This window comes from Carassius auratus, unplaced genomic scaffold, assembly GCF_003368295.1.
Source record: "Carassius auratus strain Wakin unplaced genomic scaffold, ASM336829v1 scaf_tig00037688, whole genome shotgun sequence".
NCBI lineage: Eukaryota > Metazoa > Chordata > Actinopteri > Cypriniformes > Cyprinidae > Carassius > Carassius auratus.
This window is the reverse complement of record NW_020526395.1, coordinates 10,191-35,147: the sequence shown is the minus strand read 5'-3', so window position 1 is coordinate 35,147 and position 24,957 is coordinate 10,191. Positions and strand designations below refer to the sequence as shown.

Sequence of the window (24,957 nt, the reverse complement as noted above, 5' to 3'; positions counted from 1 at the left end):
AGGTTATTAGTATCTGATGCACAAATGTGATCGCTGGTGAAGAGGGTTTAGCATTTACTACACAAGCTGTGACTAAGCACATCCAAATGGACTGAGCGAGTGAATAGACTCATCAGAATAATTAATTAGATGTGTGATTAGCTCCGCCCCCTTGAAGGATCAGGTGAGAGAAGCAGGTCAAAACAGAGGCCGGAAAATAATTATGAATATTACTAGTGATGGAATCAACACAGCTTTGCTGAAATATTGACAGAAGGACCAAAATTAATTAATGCACATAATGTGTTTCAGTCACAATTCAACTCAAGTTTTATATGTATAATTCATATTTAAATAATTATATATACTTATATCCAGGTAGAAACGACTTAGTTACACACACTCACACAGACAAACACACACACACACACACACACACACACAAACACACACACACACACACAAACAAACACACACACACACACACTGACAGACACACACACACACACATACAAAGACAAACACATATTTCATTTCATATTTCATAATTAAAATAATAAATACAAAATGTTAATTTAAATATGATAATTAATAATGCATATCATTATATAATCCTTAAATAAATTAGGATTATTTATTTTCATGTATTATTAAGTGTATTGTCTCAAATTAAATCAATAATGAAATCAATAATGAAGATTAAATCAATAATGAAAAAAAAATCAATATCAACATTATGACATTTAACAGTAATAATAACTTAATTTGAGTTTAATTACTTTTCACAAATACATTTTTTTTTTATTAAAAAAAATCTTGATGGTTTAATTTTTTACAGGCAGCTATTGTTGTAATAAATGCATGAACAAGATCCATTGTAGGTATAATTTTAGTGCATTTTAATAATTTGTGCAGTGAAATCAGTGCAAACATCGCAGCACAGGGCTGGTAAATTTTTATAACGCTTATTATTTATATTTCTACATTCATTTCAAAAGCAAATGAACACAGAGTACTTCATGAAAGTGACAGCAAAATAAAAAAATCAATTATTAAACCCTTAAGTGCATTCTTCAAACAGTAACAAGTTAAACTTATCAGGACTGGTGCAATTCAAATGTATTTCCATTTACAATCAAACAAACACCAGGTTATGAGCAGAAAACCAGAGACCAAAACTCAGTCCTGTCCAAAACACTCGACAATCATTTAGACCTCAAGAGTTAAATCAAACACATGGTTCATTCATACCACACTAAAGTGCTAATTAACATACTGGTTAATGAAGAACAGTCAGAGATATATGAGTGAGTACTAGTTTAAGTCAGTTAGTGTGCTGGTTAAGTCTAAATGCACTCTGTGTCTATGGGTTTCTTCCTCTAAAGATAGACATTCAAGCCGTTTTAGTGCTTTTAGACTGAAATCCCACCAAAGACCCCCCAAAAACCACCGGACCTTGGGTTTGCGGTCTCAGAAGAAGGTTAAATGTGCGTTAAAACATTAACAATCTTTAACCTACGAGAAGATACCATCCGATAACATGACCCGCCACTCAAACGCTCCCAAAAAGAGTTTAGATTAACTCTGCGTGAGCCAATGATATTTCTGTTCTTCTGTGTGACGCTTCGCTCCGGATGTGAGTGACATCATTTCCTGTCTAAACCACTTTCCCATTCTCTCTGACCTGGAAAAAAAAAAAGAAAAGAAAGACATTTTAAAATAAATAAAAATATTTTAACACGATTAAATGGATGCATGACACATTACAATATATTACTATATGATTATTTATATGACAATATATTACTATATGATTATTTATAGGAAACTTAAATATTTATATTGTGTTACATTTTGTAACATTACAAACAAACAAACAAAAAGTAATATTGTATTTTATATATATACATTTTAATTAATATAAAAAATGTCTTAAATGTACATATTTTTGTTTCAAAATGAAATATATTTAGTAATGATTATAATTATTAGCACACAATACTTGTTTAGCACACTTTAAATTATTATATAGTTTTCCTAAATACTTTCTATTTTACATTGAAATAATAAAATAGTAATATGTGTTACTTTTTAATTTAATTATGTGTATTTTTATTTGTGTATTTTTTATTTTTTATAATGTATTTTTATACATATATGCCGAATTCAAAATATTGTTGATAGTTATATTTTTTATATAATAATAATAATAATAATAAACATTAACTCTTCGAGCATTTATGTAGGCCTGTCATGAGACAGACATAAATATTATTTTTGTAATTTTAAGTGTAAAATAAAATGATTATATTATTTTTCCTACAAAAATAATATTTTTTATTTCATATTTTATATATATATATATATATATATATATATATATATATATATATATATATATATATATATATATATATGTTTGTTTTATTTATTGATAATAATAATAACAATAATTATTGATTTATAGCCATAAAATCACAATCTTTTAGCTATACAATTGAAGTCTTAAATAAAAACAGCAGCCTCACATTCTTTTAAATGCATTTTAAATCACAGTTTTAGCAGAAAAACTGCACTTTGATATTGTCCCCGAGTCGTGCAGCTCTAGATCAATGTGAAAATGCCAGAAATGGACCGTAGTGTTGCATTTAACCATTTAAAAACTGATGTAACTGTGCTCTGTACATCGCAGGATGAATAACTGTCCTGGTTTCATATGTAGTACTGCTTTCTAGGGTATTTCTGAAGCACTGGATAAATCCGATAAATCCTGTGAGGCGAGACGCTTTAAATCTGCAGCACACTCACCACATCAGAGAGAGACTCGACCGGATCCAGGGTCAGGAGAGACAGAGCCGAGTCCATCAGCTGTTCTGTCACACACACACACACACACACACACACACACACACACACACACACACACACACACAGCATCACAATCATTTCAGTTTATAGTACGAGTGCATTGGTGCTGGCCACGTTTTCAGTGTTGCTGGATTTCAAACTAAAACTAAAATATTAATAATAATTTAAAAAAAAAGTTACTAGAAATAAACAAAATGTTACCTGAAAATAAATAAAATAATAAATCACTAAGTTGCCAATACAACATTCTCTAATTTTCATTTAGTTTAACATAAAAAAATAAGAAAAAATGAATTAAAAATAAATGGCAGAAAGTGACAAACACACAAATAAATTAATAAAACCTAAAAATGTAAAAAATATTTTTTTATATATATATATATAAAAATGGGGAAAATAATTATCAAAATCTTAATAAAACCCAATATAAATAACACTTGTCTGGAATTTTTTATTTTACTTTATGTAAAATAAAATGTATTTTAATATTATTTTTCCTTAAATATCAACTTTTTTATTTCACATTGAACATTTCAATAGTAATTTTAATTGTTATTAAATACTACTACTAATAACAATCATCATTACAAACTTTGATTTGAAAATCAGACCAAGAGACAAAGACTTTAGTGAGGGGAAAAAAACTACAATCCCTTGAAGCATTGCGAATTACGGAATTAAAAACTAACAAATATTCATTTAAAGATGTTGATGTTTTAAGTTTGTTACAAAATATGAGTATTCTGACAGCAAAGCGAGATTGACTCGATGACATCATTCGCAGGAGTGGGCGGAGCTTTCCGGCTCAAACTTCCCGTACAGCATTATGGGTAATGTAGTTTTCCACCACAAATTCAGGTTTTAAACAATTAAAAATGTTGAAATACCGCAGTCTGACAAAAGCATATACTTGGAGTGCACAGTAATTCTGTTAATGTTAAAACTAAAATGCATGGAGGTTTAACAACTCTCGCGCTCTTTGGTCAGGGATGCATGAGGAACATAACACGCAAGCGATGTTCACGCACCGTTTCCTCTGTGAGAGCAGCTTTCGGTGTGTTCGACAGGTTGCTTCTCGTCCGGTTTGGGACACGACGCTTCACTTCCTTCAGGAAGCGGATTGAGTCGGTCTTCTTCCACAGAGCCGTTCTGGAGCTGTGAAGCTGTTTCTGTGCCATCCGTATCACTGTTCTCTGAGAAGCTGGCCTTGAGAACGGACGACGAAACACTTCTGTTGTGGTCTGCGACAGACGCACGTGGCTTTGTGTTTTCATCATCAGTCTCTGGATTGACACGCTCCACTTCCGGAGCACAAAGAGCGTCCAGTTCCTCTAAAAACTCCTGCAAACTGCTCTCTGGACACACCTGATAGAAACCAGCCAACAGGTGTATATATATGTATAACCTCAAACTTGAACGGTTTTGAGTGAATCTCATATAAACCTCCAGAGATTATCTCCAAAAATCTAAATCTAAATTAATAATAAACCTATATTTGGGACTATTAATATATTATATCTTGCATATATATGTATTCATAAAAATGAAGCACATTTTTATCTTACATGTCATGCAACTTCATGAAAACATATTTAGAAGTTACCTTAAAATAAGAATAAAAAATTATTAATAAAACAGAATTTGAAGCCTATGTTTATGAATATAATTATAATTTATTGTGAAAATATTTAGCACATTTTTTTATCCCAAACCGGAGTGAATCTCATGAAAACATGTCTAGAAGTTACCTCCCCCTCAAAAAATAAATAAATAAATAAATAAAAATCTAGATAATACCAAATTTAAAGCCTATATTTAGGACTATTAATATATTATATTGTGCATATATATATTTATAAAAATGAAGCACATATTTATCTCAAATGTCTTGCAACTTCATGAAAGTTACCCTAAAATAAGAATAAAAAAAATATTAATAAAACAGAATTTGAAGCCTATATTTATGACTATTACTATAATTTATTGTGAAATTATTTTCAGAAAAATTAAGCACATTTTCATCCCAAACTTTATTATTTTTGAGCGAATTCCATGAAAAAGTGTCTAGAAATTATCCTGAAAATCAAAATATCAAAATATAAATAGGGCAGAATTTGAAGCTTATATTTAGGACTATTAATACATTTTATTGTGATTATATATATATATATATATATATATATATATATATATATATATATATATATATATATATATATATAATATTATATAGAAGTTAAAAAGAAGACATAATTAGAAATATATATATATTATATATTATATATATTATATATTTATGACTATTATTATATTTTTTTCTGAAATTATTTTAATAAAAAACAAGCACATTTTCGTCCCAAACCTGAGTAAATTTTGTGAAAACATGTCCAGACGTGACCCCAAAATCTTAAATAAAAAATCTAAATGAGACTGAATTTAAAGTCTATATTTAAAACTATTATTATATTTTATTACATAACTACTTTCATGAAAATTCAGCACATTTTCGTCCCAAATTCTAATTAAAGTAATAATAATAACTCACCTTCAGATGCTCCTCCTGCTCTTTAGCATCCCACCTATCAGGACAAAACCAAAACAATTATTAGCAATTAGCTCTTAATTAGCATACAGTAAATAGATATATTAATTTAGCCATTAAAATAGTAATTGTAAAAAAATATATATTGTTATTTAATTCAGTGAAAAAGTCAGTTGGTGATCTTAGATGCCATAATTAATAAAGTCTTTAATTAAATAAATACATTTAATGCTTGATATCTTCTATAATAGCATCAGTCTGTGTGTAAAGAGTAAATGAACATGCATTAACTGTATAATAAGGAGCTCTTAATAAGCGGAGGTCATGTGATCAGAAGCGTTAATGAGAGCGGAAACGCTCAAAACCGTAAACTGCTCTGAAAGCATTTCCCAGCATCCTCTGAATGGGGCTGAATGTATGCTATAATGGCTTTGTGAGCAGTTTGAGGTCAGTTTACCTCCTGGCTCGACCCGTCAGACGCTCTTTACCCTTGGCTTTACTGCCCACCACTGGAACACACTTCCTCTTCCTGTCCGACGCTTGCTGTCCACCTAAAGAAAAACACACAACACACAATATGATTTCATGAACTCTCTGTTAATAACACAGAGCCACGGTGACTGCATCATTTCAGATTTGTATATACTGTTGATATAATAATTTAATATAATATTGTTTAATTTAATATTGATTAATTTATATATAATTTAATATTTTATATATAAGCTTTTAAAGTTTTTAAAATTTTGGTTTTCTGTATTTTTTATTTAGTATTTTATTTTATTAAGTAATTTTTCTATATAATAAATATTTTACATTTATCATTTTATATTTAATTACATTTTATTTATATATAATTTAATATAATATTATTTAATGTTAATTTATTTATTTATAATTTAATATTTGTATATATAAGCTTTTAAAGAAAAAATGAGCTCACATTTTAATTTAATATTTTTGTTCAATATTTGTAATTTAGTATTTTTATATTTGTTTTTATATACAATATTTTATGTAAGCTTCCAATTAAGTAAATTTAATAAAGTAAACAAGTATACATTTTTATATACATTTACCATTTTATATTTAATAAAATAAAATGTATATATAATTTAATATAATATTGTTTAATGTTAATTAATTTATATATAATTTAAAATGTTTATATACAAGCTTTCAAAGAAAATTCTACTCAAATTTTAATTTAATATTTTTATGTTCTATTTTATTAATTTAATATTTATATATACTTTTTCTATATATATTGTAATATTTTATATAAGCTTCCAATGAAGTAAATTTCATAAAGTAAATAATATTTTTTATATTAAATATTTGTAAATTCAGCATTTTATATTTAATTAATTTATATTTATAATCAAATATTTTTATGTAAGTTCCCAATATTAATTTAGCTTAAATTTGTACTTAATATTTTCATATATATTTTTTATATTGAATATGTTTAAATGCAATATGTTTAATCTTTAATTAATGTACAATGTAATATTTTATATAAGCTGTGAGTAAACACATTTTATAAAAAGCTTTTTATATTTAATTCTATTTATATATAATTTAATATATTTTATATATAAGTTTCCAATATTAATTTGTGAAAATATTTAGCACATTTTTATCACACACACACACACACGCACACATGCACACACTAAAGCTTTAACTAAGACAGAAAATACAATGTTTTATTTATACATATCTTCTTTTTAAGTGTTTAATTTCTAATATCAATACAACTTTAATGCAAATTTGAACACCCAAGCATTAAACTTACTGCTAATGAAGATTTGGACGGTCCATGCTTTATTTTTTAGTCCATATGATCACAAGTTTAAGTTTTACGCACCTCTGGATCCTTCTGCCCTCGAATTTCCTCTCCTAGTGTTTCGACCTCCTATAAATCAACCATAATTAATACAGATGCAAAATTCAATCCACACAGAAAGCACAACATAAATATAAATATTGTTAATATGCTCACCTCTGTTTGATGCTCCTTCAAGTTCCTTCTCAGAGAACCTACAGATAACATCAGAACAAACACACAGACGCAGATCAACATTAACACAAGCTGTTTCTGTCCAGAAGATCAGTCACTCGTCAAAATCTTAAACATGAAATAGAGTTGAAAAGGGATACCAACTGTGCAAAACCTTTAAAATGTTTTGATATTATTACATTTCATCGATCTGTATCTGCCCCTCTTCGAAAATCAAAACAGGAAAAGCTACTGGAAAAAAGAAGAAAAAAAAAGAAAAGAAAGAAATTTTTTTTTTTTTCAGGAAATTTTAAAGAAATAAAAAATTAATAAATAACAATCTGGATAAAGAAAATTAAGCTTATTTTGGGACCAATAAGATTTCCTTGTAGTGCTTTCTTAAAGACAAAAAAAAAAAAAAAAAAAAAAAAAAAAAAAATATATATATATATATAGTAATTTAGTAATTTTTATTTTTTAAATATAATTTAGTATATTTATACTATTAAATATATTTTATTTAAATTAATAATATTAGATTATTATTATTGTTAAAATTAATATTAGTGTTTATATTATTAATATTATTATTATTAATAATATTAGATGTTTTGTATATATTTAATAATAAACAACTTATATTTTAAGTAAAATTGTATTTCTAATTTAAATATAATTTATTTATATTATTTCTCATTTATATTTTTAACTTAAATATAGAGATATAAATTATCAAAATTATAATAAAAAAAAAGTATAATATACATTTTTAAATATATATATATATATATATATATATATATAAAATTATTATAATAATTTTTTCTTTCTTGATTTTGGAGTAAAACATGATCTAGAAGTACAGGGATGATATACGACTGTGACGTGATTGTTCTGCTCTCGAGTGTTTTTCTATCTTCAGCCTCCCACGAAACGATCGTCCCTGAAGCGTCTCGCGGCTCCGAACGATCTCTAGTCCTTCAAACCGTCCCAAATAAGGCAAGGCATTCAAAGCATCCTAAAAATAACCCCCTGTCCCGTCCACTCAATAGTGCTCACAGGGGAGAAACCCATCTGAGACACGGAAGACTCCCAGACTTTTATTGACATTTGACCTGAAGCTTGTTTGTGGTTCGTCATGTCCAGGTTTGATGATGATGACATCATTATACACAGAAAACACAAGAGATCCACAGAAGCCTTACTCTATGAAAACCCTTCCATATAACTAGAAATTAATTACCACTAAAGACTTTCAATGCTTAATTCTTTTCATTTTTGACATCTCAGTTCAGGTAAGCTGCTGACAAGAGGCCTGACATGTCAACTTCTGGCTCGACCAATCACGTGAGTTTGGGGCGGAGCTACATATTATTATGCAAATCCATTAGGTGGTAATCTTAGAGAAGATATTAGACATACAATTACAGAGTAAAACAGCACAAAACAGCATTAAATACCCATTTTACTTTCAGAATGTAATTTCTGAGTATTTAAAATATTTAGTAAAAATAAGCTTGGTTGGTAAAAGTCAGCAAATGTTATTTAAAGAGGTGAAATATTTTTTTTAATATCTGTGTTTTCAGTTTTAAACTTTTCTGATCTGTTGATGATTGAATTAAATGTTAATAAGCAAAAAAGATGTTTAATCAATTTATTTCATAAAGCTTAAGCAATATAATAATTACAAATGTTTTAGTAAAACTGCCTTATGATATGTTGCATTTTATTATATTATTATTAATATTATTATTTAGCATTTTGTGTTTTATGATTTAATGCGAATTTATTATCAAAAATGGTGGTCATCATATGAACAGACAAAACTAACAATTTAATTAATCTTTTGAAAACAAATTAAAATAAAATGTAATAAAATTTCTTTACTTGTTTTGGAAAATAATAATTAAAATAATTAATTAAATTAATTAAATGTTCATGAAAAACTGATATTCCTTTAAAATTATAAATATAAAATGTGTTTAATAAACTGTATTATTATTATCATCATTAATAATAATAATAAAAATTACCATATTATTATTAAAGAAGTGAATACTGTACAATAGTGAAATATTTCCGTCATAATTTCTTCAAGTTAAACCACTATATCAGATTGGGAACACAAATGATTAAAATAAACCAAATTCATTTTAATTTCATGCTGACTTATAAAAAAATATTTACAAATAAAAAAAAAAAAAATCAAGTAAAAAACATAATACTGAATTTCTGCCACAAACACATGACAAAGACTATGTGGCTTTTCCAGAATGACCTTTAACTCTAATAAAGTTTGATTCAATTCCTTAAATTAAAGTCATCATGTCTCATGAGCATCTGACCCCAAATCCCACTCGCTTTTACAAGAGACGTGATTCAGAAACATTCCCAGAACAGAAGCATGTATATAAGAGGTTTCGATATGAGTCTCTGTTTTCCTAGTTCTTCTGTATCAGCTCGTGTTTATTCGTGAAGCTTTAACAGTCTTCAGAGCGTAAACACGGAGCTTTTATCACCTCTGTCACATTAAACAGGAGTCAATTACGAACCCTTCTGCACCCTGCTCCCAAAACATCTGTCAGAGTGAGATATTAAACTCAGATCTGAATTGTGCATCGCAACGTTTTCCCAATGGCCATGATTCTTTTGCATAATTATCATAATGTGATATTACTGCTGCAAATTTAGACAATTACAAAAAAATTACTATATTAATATAGTACAGCTCCAGTATCTATTTTGATATTGTTTTAGGCTACTTATTAGGTAGAAACATTGGCAAAAATGAGAATATTGCATTAAAAAGTTGCAACGTTTCCATCACAAGAGAACAAAATCATCGCTTCCTGGGAAAACTCAACACAAATTATCAATAAAAATAGAAATTGTTGTAAAAAATATGTACCATATTTTATATAGAGTATATAGAGTATAAGTCGCATCAGTCCAAAAATACGTCATGATGAGGAAAAAAAAAAAACATATATAAGTCACACTGGACTATAAGTCGCATTCATTTAGACCCAAGAAACATTACCGTCTCCAGCCACGAGAGGGCGCTCTATGTCTTCAGTGTAGACTACAGGAGAACTGAGCAGCATAGAGCGCCCTCTGGCGGCTGGAGATGGTAATGTGAACACTTGGTTCATTTCTCTCGGTTCATGTCAAATTAATTTTGACAAATAAGTCGCACCTGACTAAGTCGCAGGACCAGCCAAACTATGAAATAAAGTGCGACTTATAGTCCGGAAAATACAGTATATATTTTTGAATTGCATGTAAAATTGTGTGTTAATTAATAAACACAATAACTGTGTTTTTATATTAATCATCAATAAATCCAAATAGTTTCAGTGTTTTTTTAACTAACTGAATATTGCTTGCCCCACAGCTAATCATATATAAAATCATAACCATAATCATTTTCATGCTTTTTAATTAAAGTAATTATTGTCACTGTGAACAGATTTATGCTAATTTTAAGCAATTTGAATAAACACAGTTCATAAATATGATTATTTAAATAAAATCAAATAAATTAACTATTTTCATGTTTTATTTAAAAATAATAATTTAAACTATAGCATTTTTATTTTAGTGCAGAAATCTGATCGGTTTAATAAATGCCTGGCTGGTTTAGTTGATAAGTTTTCTTTTGTTTAATGTTAATATCATTTAATAAAAATTGTAGGGAATTTTATATGCAATTCTAATACATTAATCTTAAATCAAGGCCTAAATATTTTAAATCTGTGGCTTTTTTCCCACATAACAAATGACGATCGCTTCAATTTAGCAAATCTTTTTTTTTTTTATATATATATATTTGATGCACATTTCAACTTTTTAAATGTAATATCCTAAATTTTGCATAAAAAAATGCATGGATGGAAATATAAGTAATGACTTAATTAATAACTTTATAAAAGTGTAAATCTTCATTTTCACCGAAATTAAAATTCTTGGCTGAAAACCAAAAATGTATTTTAATAATTATTGATTGCACTTTATTTTAAGCTATTTTAAGCTGAGTAATATTAATTAACATTTATTTACTATATGCTTAGGATTTTTATTACTTTATTACATTATAATATCAAAATAATATTAACACATTAACACAATATTAACTCTAATTCGGATAATTTTGCGCCTAAAAAATAGGGAAAAAAGGGAAAAAATGTCTATTATTTTTCTGGTAATCTATGAATAATTTTGTCCAGAATCAATGAAGACATGATTTGAACACATGAACCTACAGACAGACAATAATGATGCCATTAGGACTCAAACAGCTGGGATTTATGTATGCATGAGTTTACTGTGTGCACAAACCAAAGAAGAAATCAGGCTTACATCAGCTCGGTCTTCTCCATGTCCCAGGCTCTCCTCCACTGGCCTTCAGCGGTCTTGTGTCGAGCCACACGCTCACGGTCGATCTCCTCGCGCTCCTTCTTCCACCGCAGATACTCCAGCTGCTCTTCTTGGGATGAGACCAGGTTCAGGTCAGCGATGGCCTCTGTGACCTGAAAAGAGTCGAATACAGTGAAGAGCATTCAGAGATGTGACCCTGGACCACGAAACCAGTCAAGAGGAGCAGGAATTAAGCTGAATAAATCATCTTTTCATTGATGCATGGTTTGTTATGATCGGTCAATATTTGTCTGAGATGGAACTATTTGAAAATCTGGGGTGCAAAAAAATCTAAATATTGAGAAAATCATCTTTTAAGGTGTTCACATGAATTCTTAGCAATGCATTTTAATAATCAGAAATCACAACCCTCTGATTTCAGACATCAAGCATCAAAACGTTGAATGCAGCTTTCAATTTGGTCTTTTTTCACATATTATTTTTGCATAAATATCAGTGAAATATCATTCAAAGAATCATAATACAACATTAAAAGGATCACAATCCAGCTGCCAAATACTGAACTCTTTGCTATTCTTTAAAACGCTAGATTTGTCAAAAAGATATCATTTAAAATATGATTAAAATTCGAATTATTTTTTATATTTTAATAGGTACGGGTCAGAATAAGCATGCTGTTTAATTTTTGCATAACACTAAATGACGATGAGACATCTTATATTTGCACAAAAGTTATTTGAAACAATAAAGTAGACACTTTACTTATATTTAATATGCTTTCTATGTAAACTACCAGTCAAGTGTTTTTGAACAGTATGATTTTTTATGTTTTTTTTTTTAAAGAAGTCTCTTCTGCTCACCAAGCCTGCATTTATTTTACCCGAAATACAGAAAAGGCAGTAATATTGTGAAATATTTTAATATTTTAAATAACATTTGAATATAACATGTTTTTGATCGGCAAATCAGTATAAGAGAATGATTTCTGAAGGATCATGTGACACTGAAGACTGGAGGAATGATGCTGAAAATACAGCTGTGCTATAGTTTAACACATATTCAAATATAAAGCAGTTATGTTAAATAGTAAAAATATATATATAATATATAATATATAATAAATGCAGGCTTGTTGAGCAGAAGAAACTTCTTAACATAAAAAACTTTACATAAATAAAGAGTGTTAGTGTACATTAAATATTTTTTGTGAATTTAATTTAATGTTGAAACCAAAATGGGATATCGCATAAGCACATAACATACACCACAAAGAGATGCACATTAAATATTCATAATTTGCGTTTATTATTATTAAACCTATTTTTTTTTGTGCTTTTTTTTATAGCAAAATGCATTTTCTACATGGCAGGTAAAAGGGTTTAATGCTCCATCTATATTTCAGTACAAAGGTTAATGTTTTGGCTGTTGCTAAAAACAATCTGCTTTGATTTCTGCACAGAAACACTGCCCTCGTGTGGATAAACGCAAGCAGTACACTGGCTGTAGTGACGTCATGATCGCAGCTGGTGCCTAGAAAACGTCAATCAGGAAAAGAATTCAATCAGATCAAACAGTGATGAATCAGGACGCTGTTATTAGAGAAAAGTATGTTTAACTCCCTGTGACGTGTGCATGTGTAGCTCTGTCCATTCACAGTTCAGGATCGTTAATGATAAATACACGAAAAAACACTGAATTAACTACATTATGATGAACACTCAAACCCGTTTAGAAATTATGGGATAAAATATAGCAGTTCTCAATTCTTATGCCTATGCAAATAATAAATAACAATAATCAATACAATTAAAAACACTTTATGCAAACTATATGGCATTTCAGTTAAATCAGACAGATTTCAACATAGACAGACAGGTTGTGTTATAGAGGGTTATTATAGTTAATAATAAACAACAACAATAATAATAATAATAATGAAAATAACAATAATAATAATTAAATAATTAAATAATAATAATAATAAATAATAATTTCATCTACTTGCCAGGAGTTTTATTTTATGTACTAAAATAATTACAACTGAAATAATGTGTGTGTAATCATATGTGTGTGCGGTATTGACAAAAAAAAAATTATATCAATATTACCTGGGATTTTATGGTTTTTGCCGAATGTTTTTTTTTTTTTTTTTTTTTTTGTGCTATGATTTTTTCCAATTATGGACATTTTTACCTTTATAAAACGTTTATTTTTTCTAAAAGTGTCCATTTTAAGTCCAAAATTCGCACTTTAATCAGTCAATTTGAATAATTAAACATTTGGGCTGTTTACAAGCAAATTTAATCAACAACAATATTCATCTTTGCAATGCAGAAGAAACAGAAGCTGCATCTGAAGTGGCTTTTCCATGTATTTACACACTGTTTAATGCAACATGAATGCATTAACCTGAAGTTAAAATGCATGATGTTTAAATATTGTAAGTTTGTAATAGTATGGCACCATGAGTTATTTTGTATCAACCCCATCTGAGTAATTAATAAAGTGCATTATTTATGCACAGTTCAGATATCAGATGACTGATTTTTAATCTGAGTGTGTTTTCTGTAAAGATAACAGGCTTGTACTAATAGAGGAATGTTTATTCGTAAAGGCTGGACATTATTGCAGGAGCTTGATCTCTTGAAGCTCCGCCCTCTTCCCTCGGAGCACCAGCTCATTTGCATTTAAAGGGGAAGACATGAAAAGTATGCGTTTTGCATAATAATGCAAAATAATTTTGGAATCATTTTTGTTGGCAAAATCAGGCAATATGGCCTCTAAAACATAACTTTCTTGTTTATTGAACTGTTGTAAAAAAAATCTATATCACACTTGATTGTCACTTGTAATCATGCTGATTTTAGGAGAAAAAACTAATTATGAATTCATATTAATAGACCGATTCATACAGTTCAGTCACTTTCTGAAAATGTTACAATACACACTTTAAATTTGCATTTAATTAAAATTTGCTTTCTGATTAAAATCTATTCATTTTTTTGTTAATATAAATAAAACTAAAGAAAAATAAAATAAAGATATTAAAAACTTTAAACAAAAATTTGAAAATGACAATAAGTCGAGGGGCTAAAATTACTTAATAAATATAATGATATAAATATAAATTAAAACTGAACTGAAATATAAAAAAGGACAGAAAAACATTATAAAAATGACTAATATTTTATTTATTGTTAAAACTATTATAAAATCGAAACGAACTGAAAATGTGAAATGCTGCCCTATTAAGTTCTAAAATTGTACAAAAAATAAATTAAATTTAAGAATTTCAAAATAATAAATAATTACTAAATCTAAAATTAAAATAAAAACTGAAATGATTAAAAAAAAACACTAATTAAAAATCTTAATAAATGCTATAATAGTGTTTGATTAATGCTAAAATCTCTGTGTTTGAGCTCATATGATGGAGACGCTGCTGCTGCTGCTGAGAATCCGTCTGTGTAAGAGTGTGTGTGCTCCTCGGCTCGGACACACAATGGACTGCATTATACAGCAGCAGCCGCCTCGCAGACAGTTCAGCCCCGCCGGGTGTAAACACATCTGTGCACGCCCCGACTCTCTCACAGACAGGACGCTGAACTTCTGCGATCGGCACGCTTTCAATGAGTACTTTCTGCTGAATTGGTATTTTAGATTTTCAATAACAAAGTTATTAAGTTTTCATTTTTATTAGTTTTAGGGGGAATTTTGTTATGTCTATATAGTGTGTTTTTAAATAAAATGTTTTTAATATTTCAAGTTTATAAAAAAAAAAATATTCAGCAAGGACACATTTCATTGATCAAAAAAGACAGTAAATGCATGTATAATGTATGTATAATGTAATAATTTTTTTTTTAAATATATATTTTATTTTAGTTCAGTTTCATTTCAGTTTTTATTTATTTATTTTTAAACAAATACTACTTTTATTCATCATGGATGCATTGAAAATTACATCCAAAGTGACATCCAAAGACATTTGTTATATAATTTCACATAAACCCTATTCAATTTAACTTTCTATTCATCAAAGACTCCTGAAATATAAAATGCATCATCGTTTTCACAAACATATTACTATTTTCATCACTGCTAATAAATCGGAAATGTTTCTTGAGCAGCAAATCAGTCTATTATCCTGATTTCTGAAGATCATGTGACTGAAGACTGGAGGAATGATGCTGAAAATACAGCTCTATAATCACCAGAATAAATTTCATTTGAACAGATATTCACACAGAATACAGGTATTTGGAATTGAAATAATATTTAACTATTTTTACAGTATTTTTGATCAAATAAACAGAATAGACTCCTTTTAAAAACTTCTCTCCAACCCCAAACTTGTGAACAGCAGTGTAAAGCAGGTAACTAAGCGATCATGTGACGTCAGGTGTGTGCGAGCCCTGATGAACGATCTTATGATCAATCTGAAGTGATTCGAGCACCTCTGCTCACCTGCGTGACTCTCTTTATCGACTCTTTTTCTCGAGTGATGTTGGACTCCAGCTTTTCTTCAGCGCACGACTTCAGGTTTCTGTCCTTTCGTTCACCAAACACCCTCTTCCCCTGAAACAACAGGATTAAACCGCACTCAAATCATGCTTTAATGTTTCTGGATGCGTTCAAAGTTGGGCTGCAAAAATTATTGCATTATTGCATCATTGCATGGTGATTGTGCTTTAAAATTTGATTTTCATTTACACCTCACTGGACAATTTGGAAAAAAATAGTGTGATTATATACCAGTATGAATATAACAATAATAACTGTTATTCATTTTATTATGATGATTATTATTACTAAATAAAAATATTAAACACAATTAGAAATAATTACTATAGTGATGGTTCAATTATATATTGTGTCTATATAGTTTTTTTTGTAAATCAAGAAGAAACTAAATGAAAATGTGCAACTAGTTAAAATAATAAAAAAATTGTTAATTTAAAAAAAATTTTTTTTATAAGTTTAATATTTTATATTACTTACATTTGATTTTAAGAAAGTATTTTTCTTTTTGTTCAAATAAAAATAAACATTAACAGAAATAAATTAAAATGTTCAATATCTTTCCCATATATGTTTAAAAATAACTATAAAGACAGATTTTTATAAAACAAAAACTAATAAAACTAATTTTTTTTTAAACAAACTAAAATTAAAACAAAACTAAAAAATTGAAATAACAAAAATTTTAAATAATAATAATAATAAAAAAAGTGTCCCTGATGAAAAATAATGTACAAATAATTTTATTTTACAATACAACTGTAAAATGACTATACTAATATTTATGGTCTAATTAATTAATTTTTTTCCTTTTTTTTTAATGCAAAATGAAAACTCTTGAGTCTCTATGTAGCAATATCCAAAAATATGTTGCATGGGTCAAAATTATTGATTTTTCTTTTATGCCAAAAATCATTAGGATATTAAGTAAAGATCATGTTCCATGAAGATATTTAGTAAAGCTCCTATCGTAAATATATCAAAACTTAATTTTTGATCAGTAATATGTATTGCTAAGACTTAATTTGAACAAGATCTTCTCAATATTTAGATTTTTTTGCTCCCTCAGATTCCCGATTTTCAGATAGTTGTATCTCAGACAGATATTACCCGATAATAACAAACCATACATCAATGGAAAGATGATTTATTCAGCTTTCAGAAGATTTAGAAATCTCAATTTTGAAAAAAGAACTGTTATGTTGAGCTAGTTTATAAGCGCTCCTCATGACCAGTTTGACTTCACATGTAAGGTCTGAATGGAGTCTCTAATAACTTTAGTCCGGTTGAGTCTCACCGTGATGTTTCCTGATGTTGTGACGAGCAGCTGTCGTCTCTTTCCTCTCCCGACGCTGAAGACGCTCGATCCCGGATCCTTCTCCTTCTCTCCGTGTCCCGAGCGCTCCGTCACCACACGCCGATCCTGAACTCAAACATTTACACACAACACTGAAAACCTTTACACATATCTTTTTTTCTGACTCCGACATCCCCCGGTTAGTATCTTTAATCTATTTTATTTTAGATCAAGTGTTAGAAATGTAGTTGTGTTTTCATCATTTTATCAGGCTTGTGTTTTTCTAGTAATTACAAGAAAATAACTTTTTAATATTTTTTATAATATCTTTTCAAAGTAAGAGTTTTTCATGGTTCTAGACTAGTTTTAGTTATAAATCTGCTGTCCACAAAAACATTTGAAGGCCCTGTGACTTTTCCAGTTGTTTATGATTTACTGGATAAGGATTTATGATTTATTTATTATTATTATTTAAATATACATAGGTTTGGGATTCCTGGTCGTTCAATTTTTTTTAAATAAATAAATAAAAATAATAAAAAAATAATCAGTTGCTGAAGGGGTGAATTAATTTAAATATCATTTTTCTAGTTGTTTTGTCTTATTTTAAACGTTTTTAATATATCTCGAGGTTTCAGACGTCATCGAATTTATTTTAATAAATAAATAAATGTTCACTTTATAAAACAGAGATTGTTTCAAAGCAGCAATAATCAGGAAAATACTCATTTAAAATTCACCAATTATGAACCAAATTTTATTTCAGCTGTAAAACAGATGATAAAAGACTTTTTTCAGCTCAATTCAGTTCAATGTTGATTCAGTTCAGTTCAATAACATGTCAAAATATCGCTTATTGATAAAATGTCACCTTTAATCACTTTGAATGCGAATGTAGTTGCATCTAATGAAGCGTGTTTGTGTTTTAAAGCCGCTCACGTTGGAGGATTTGTTGATGGTGATGGTCAGATCATCAGGCTTCCCCTTCCTGCTGTGGAGTGGCATCACTTCCTGTTCCGCCCGCTTTTTATCCTCCTCCACTTCCTGCAGAACATCATAACACTCCGCAAGGCCCATACACAAAAAGTGCTTTTTTATGGGATTGCTGACCTCTTACCATTTTATTTCTTTCAAAATAAATACCTAAAATGATTTCTGAATGGCGTTCCGTGACTTTAAATGTTTTAGTTTGCAAATTTGAATTAATCGAGCGTGTTTTCTGACAGATTTTAAATGTGAGAGTACAAGGTTTTCACCTGGTAGCGTTTCATAAGTGCTTCGTTTTTCTTCCGTAAGGCCTCGATCTTTTTATCCAGCTCTGCGTCCTTGTGTTCCTTCTTCTTCATCATCATCATCATCATTTCTGTGGGACACTGAACAGTTTATGAACATGTCACGATCACAGAAAAAGGAGAATTACACAAAATATGGCTGCATTAATGTTACATAAAATGTTAGAGACCCAGAAGAAAACGTTCAGGACTGAAACTCAAATACAATGTTTGCATGTTTCTTTACCATCGCGCACATGGACGTGCCATTATTAGCATCAGCTGCTACGAGCCGCAACATGAGCTCAGCGCATTAAACTCTTCATGCTATCAGCTGTTTCAAGACGTCTGACCTTCACACGTGACCACAGCTTCAAAGTCTGCCACTCAGAACACATCCAATAACCCCAGGATCTTGAGTAGAATATATAATAATAATGATAATATTTGTATTTTACATTTTTTTTTATAAACTGTTAAATTGTATGATGTTCATGATTTCAATTAATTAGACATGCTTTTTGATGAAAAAAAAAATAAATAAATAAAAATATTTTGACCATTAATTAATAAAATTATCCACAATAAAATAAAGAATGAAAAAAAAAAGAAAAAAGAAGAAGAAAAAAAAACAGTAACAAATAAACTGGGGGGGGGGGGGGATATTAATCCAGAAAAAAAAAAGCAAGAGCAAAAAAAAAAAAAAAACTTGAATCCAGCTAAATTAAACCTGGGAAAAAAAAATGGAATCAATATTTTTTTAAGAAAAAAATAATAAGGGCACTTTTATTTTAAAAATGTCTACAAATTGACAGGGCAAAAAAAAAAAAAAAAAAAGAAGAAAATCCCAAAACTTTTTTCTCAGTTTTTCTGGATTCCATTTTTTTTTTTTTTTTTGGGTTTTGCGTTATTTATATATATATATATATATATATATATATATATATATATACACACACACACACAAAACCAGAAACATTTTTAAATAAAAAAACTGGAATCCAGAAAAAAATGAAATAAAAAAGAAAAAATACAATAAAATAATAATAATAATTGGGCATTTGTGGAAAAAATAAAGCAGATATCAGAGGGGTCTAAATTTACAAATGAATGCATTTCTAACATCGCAATCCTGTTTAAATGCATTAGGCTCATATTTAGGCCTTTCTGCTTTACTCCTGAAGCTCGGCCTGAGCGTGTGACGCAGAAAGAGAGAACGAACACTTCTCCACAGCTGAAGAGAAACGTTTAGCACAGCATCCTATTCACTACACGTCAGGAAAAGCTGAATCTGTGGATGTTTCTGAGAAAGTGAAAGCCAGTGATCCTCCCACACAGAGTAAATCTGGATCTGAAGAGGCTTGCAGAGATCAGAGAGAGAACAGAGTCAGCTCAGCTCAGTCCAAGGATGCTTTCATCCCTGCAAACTACAGCTGGGCGATAAAACATAACGATATGTGTGCAACGATACAATCAGAAGCCTTTTCCACCTACAAATCACATCATTTACCATGCATTTACTGCTACACCATGGTGTAGTGGAAGAAATGTGATCATGTTATTAATGTAGACGTATTAAAAGAGTATAATTACAGTATTTCTTTGATTAAGCTATAGCATTTGTGCATTTAAACTAAACAGACTACTGTTTTTCATACAAATACCTAGAAACCATACATTTTTACCACGGTATTGAGGTTTTAACTGTGGTTTCTAAATGCATGCTACAATGGAAGACCAATGGTTCATTTTAATAAGCCTCAAACAGTCAGAATAATTCAATTTCACCATAGAAAAATGAGGTTGTTTTATATATACAGTACAGACCAAAAGTTTGGAAACATTACTATTTTTAATGTTTTTGACAGAAGTTTCTTCTGCTCATAAAGCCTGCATTAATTTGATCAAAAATACAGAAAAAAATGTAATATTGTGAAATATTATTACAACTTAAAATAATTGTTTTTAAATGTATTATACTTTAAATTATAATTTATTTCTGTGATGCAAAGCTGAATTTTTAGGATCATTATCACATGATCTTTAGAAATCATTCTAATATGATGATTCAATATCAAAGCTGGAAACAGTTCTGCTGCTTAATATTTTTTCAGAACATTTAATACTTTTTTAGGATACTTTGATGAATATAAAGAAGCTATGTTTTTAAAATAGAAATATTTAGTAATAACAATATACACTACTGGTCAGTAATTTGGGGTCAGTAATTTTTTTTCTTTCTTTTTTAAATAAAATCAATACTTTTATTCAGCAAGGATGTGTTAAATTGATAAAAAGTGATAGTAAAGAAAATATATTATTATATATTTTTTTAAATTAAATGCAGTTCTTTTGAACCTTTTATTGATCAAATATATCAGACAGCAGAACTGTTTCCAACACTCATAATAAATCAGAATATTAGAATGATTTCTAAATGATCATGTGATCGACTGATGTTACATGTGACACTGAAGGCTGGAGTAATGATGCTGAAAATTCAGCTTTGCATCACAGGAATAAATTATTTTTCTAAAGTATATTTAAATAGAAAACTGTTATTTTAAGTTGTAATAATATTTCACAATATTACAGTTTTTCCTGTATTTTTGATCAAATAAATGCAGGCTTGATGAGCAGAACAAACTTCTGTCAAAAACATTAAAAATAGTAATGCTTCCAAACTTTTGGTCTGTACTGTATGTGTATATTATATTTTTCACAGATGTTCTTGTTTTTGATAATGCACATAAATTACAAGTAACTTAAGTTACTATTGTTAAATATGCATTTTTAAAAGACAAAAAATGCACTATTATTAATATCTCTGCAAACTGTGCTGAAGTTATTCATCGTCAAATTCAGGAACACAAACCTGCTTCATGACTTAAAACAATATCAATACAGAAACATTGAAATATCGGCAGAAAGGAGTTAACTTCACCAATCAAAATGCAGTTCTCCTCCACAATCTCCTTCAGAAATGTCCATGTTATGATGTCACAACCATGAGCTCATTAACATATCCCCGCATATATTTACATAGTAACACCCACTCATTATTCAGCAGCTCGGCCTTCTGTGATAAACAGAAATAGAGAGAGTTCGCCAAATCAAAGAAGATAAATTAATTCCTTATCTCAGTGTAATAAACAGATCTATATTCATTGCACTGTGATTGTTTAAAGAGAGACTGACCGAATAAGTCCTGCTTCAGATGACACCAAACATCTTAACTTTGTTAGGATTCCCAGCATTCCTGTTTCACTAAACCGTGTGACCGGACCGAGAGGTCTGGGTGAAAAAACACGCAGACTAATAATTCACATGTTGCTAAAAAACATATTTGCAAACAACAAGTTTGACTTTCTCTCTTCTGTGGAACACGAAAGCCAAAAATGGTTTTTAGAAATGTAGCATTGCATCAGTGTCTCTTCAATGGATGCTCTGCAGTGAATGGGTGCCGTCAGAATGAGAGTCTGATAAAAACATCACAATAATCTATAATAACGCTTCCTCCAGTGAAAAAGTGCATCTCTTGTTGTCTCTCACATCAAAATCCAGACACACATTAGTTTAGATCTGTTTAAACGCTGCTTGATCTGTGCAGATTTCTCTCCTGATTCAGACCAGAACACTTTTCACTGGAGGAAGTGTATTATGGATTCATATTTGAGTTATAAACATCTTAATGCTGGATGTGTTTCAGGTTTTGTCTTCTCCAGATGTTCACTGATGGACTGGAGTGCTGTGGATTATTGTGATGTTTTTATCAGACTCTCATTCTGACGGCACCCATTCACTGCTGAGATACCCAATGCAATGCTACATTTCTCTAAATCTGATGAAGAAACAATCTCAGATGGTCTGAAGGCGAGTCAGCAAATTTCCTTTTTCGTGTCAACTTCAACAAAATCTCTTTCTGTGTTCAACGCACGATAAAGGATCGTTTGAAAGGAACATTTGAGAAGTGCGCAGAGAACTCACAGAGACTTTCGGTTGTCAGGGGACCAAAACAAACACACGGAGGAAAATCCAGCGCAATACGAGCCAGCGTGAATCATCAGTGCTGCAAAAGGACAGGGAACATTCCAGCCGCCGCTTCCCACTCATCCGAACGGATCACATGTCAAAAAGCCCAACACAGCGGCTCTAACGCTCAGCTGACGGACGCTCTCGTGTCTAAACCGAGGCCTCGTTCTTCAGCTTTGATCCAGCGACCATCCTCATCCTCAGACTGCTGGAAAAGGAAAGATGTGTACAAAAGAGTGAGAAAAAGCAAGTGGAGGAATGAGAATCAGTGGCACTCACAGCTCTGTTCATGTCAGAAGGGAAATCTGGGATCCTTCCAAGCGGCAGGCAGCCGACGCGGCTCGGGGAAGAAGCGCATGGAGTCCCGGATCATGCCTTGATTACAAAAACACCAGCTGGGCTGCGAGCCAAGATCTCTGAATGCAAAGAAAAGCCCTAGTGCTGCTCGCCCGTACGGCGCAGTCTCTCTCTCTCTCTCTCTAAGCTCTCACTCATAGTTAAAATTACCCCTCACTCGCCCACCCCACCCACGTCTGCTGTCAGACCCCTGAGGAACTCCACAAATAAGTACATTTTTATTATTGCAGAACTTCAAGAAATACATTTTGAAATCAAGAGTGTTTTTTTTTCAACTATGGGTGCATTTGTCTCTTTTTGAAAAACTGCCTCAATAGTCAATTTAAAGGAACAGTTCATTCAAAAACGCACTCACACTCATGCTGTTGCTTAATAGGAAAGGGTTAAAACAAGGGTTGGAAGGATAATCGCATCATAAAAAAGCTAAATAAATGAAAATGATAAATTGTAATAAAATAAAATACTTCTAAAAAGATTATAAAAATGATAAATAGTGAATAAATAAATTATAAAACTAAATAGCAATTAATTAAATAATAAAAATGCTATATAAACAAACAAAGAATAAATAAAAAATAAATTCTAAACACTTTCAAAAAATTGATTAAATCATAAAAATGCAGTATAAATAAATTAAGAATAAATACAAAACAATTGTAAATTAAACACTTTCTAAAAATGAGGAATTGATCAAATCATAAAATGTAAAATAAATAAACATATATATATATATATATATATATATATATATATATATATATATATATATATATATATATATATAAAAATAAAAATGATGGAGTAATGATGCTGAAAATACAGCTTTGATCACAGAAATAAATTATATTTTTAAAATATATTAAAAAAGAAAACCAGTATTTTAAATAGTAACAATAGTTCACAATATTACGTTTTTTTTTTTTTTTTTTTTTTTTGGTCAAATAAATGCAGTCGTGATGAACAGAAGACACTTATAAATTTTTTAAAAAAAAGGTAAAAATCTAGCCTATATATAGACTGGGAAAAATAGTTTTTGTTGCATATCAAACTTGTTTACAACTGAGCAGACAAACACAGTGTATTTGAAGTATTTTACTTACATGTGAATGATTAAAACATTTACACTTGCTCAAAAAAAAAAGAAAAAAAAAATGTAATTGTATTTTTAAATATCTGAAATGCTTAATCTGATACAGGGGTGGTTCTATGGTGAGTGGAGATCCGGGGATTAGCCCAGAAAAATCCATGTATGTGACTTTTTATTTTAATAAATCAGAAAGATTTACCTTGTTTAAAATATACAAAAACAATAAAAACAAAAACAAATTTAAAACATTTTATTGAAAGTATTGAGGAAAATACGTTTGCTTTTTGCAAACAAAAATTAAGAATTGCAAAACAAATGAAACAGCGCGAAAGCAATGATTTTGCAATACAGATTTTCCATGGTCATATCTATTAATTTATTTGCAATGCTGCTTTTATTTTGCGTGTCAGTCTATTTTGAGCTTGCGATACCATTTTTCCTTTGCGCTTCACTTTTCTGCACGTCTCTCTTTGTGGCACTGTTTTGACGTGGGGGCGGAGTCAATTGACGGGGGTGTGTTCAACATGCCTCCATGGAATTGACGTCATCGGCCCGAGAGGCAGCTCACTGATCCAGGTCCTGTCATAAAAAAAAAAAAAAAAAAAAAAAAAAAAAAAAAAATCC

At 29.6% G+C, this 24,957-nt stretch overlaps 1 protein-coding gene across 5 annotated transcripts; it reads right to left on the bottom strand.

The window, feature by feature from the left end:
- Positions 1-854: 854 nt before the first annotated feature.
- LOC113083299 (coiled-coil domain-containing protein 9B-like) lies at positions 855-23,429 on the bottom strand. Of its 5 annotated transcripts, none has more exons than XM_026254448.1 (13): positions 23,169-23,429; positions 18,843-18,949; positions 18,526-18,630; positions 17,587-17,712; positions 16,236-16,346; positions 11,751-11,920; positions 7,395-7,432; positions 7,260-7,307; positions 5,847-5,940; positions 5,393-5,426; positions 3,876-4,212; positions 2,788-2,852; positions 855-1,663 (listed from the first exon to the last, which is right to left on the bottom strand). In XM_026254448.1, exons 2-13 carry the CDS (start codon positions 18,945-18,947, stop codon positions 1,637-1,639), a joined length of 1,260 nt encoding a protein of 419 aa, XP_026110233.1. In that variant the 5' UTR covers positions 18,948-18,949; positions 23,169-23,429; the 3' UTR covers positions 855-1,636. The 5 variants fall into 5 exon arrangements, with proteins under 5 accessions (XP_026110233.1, XP_026110231.1, XP_026110235.1 ...); XM_026254446.1 differs by having other exon boundaries at positions 18,843-18,959; positions 23,169-23,428; XM_026254450.1 differs by having other exon boundaries at positions 2,788-2,847; positions 18,843-18,959; positions 23,169-23,427.
- Between the last annotated feature and the right edge of the window lie 1,528 nt (positions 23,430-24,957).

Excerpts from the sequence above, each read along its gene's own strand:
- LOC113083299 (XM_026254446.1), bottom strand. Across the intron at positions 5,941-7,259 it reads GAGGGCAGAAGGATCCAGAG|GTGGACAGCAAGCGTCGGAC; the intron begins GTGCGTAAAACT and ends GTTTTTCTTTAG. Across the intron at positions 2,853-3,875 it reads CTGCTCTCACAGAGGAAACG|AACAGCTGATGGACTCGGCT; the intron begins GTGCGTGAACAT and ends TGTGTGTGACAG.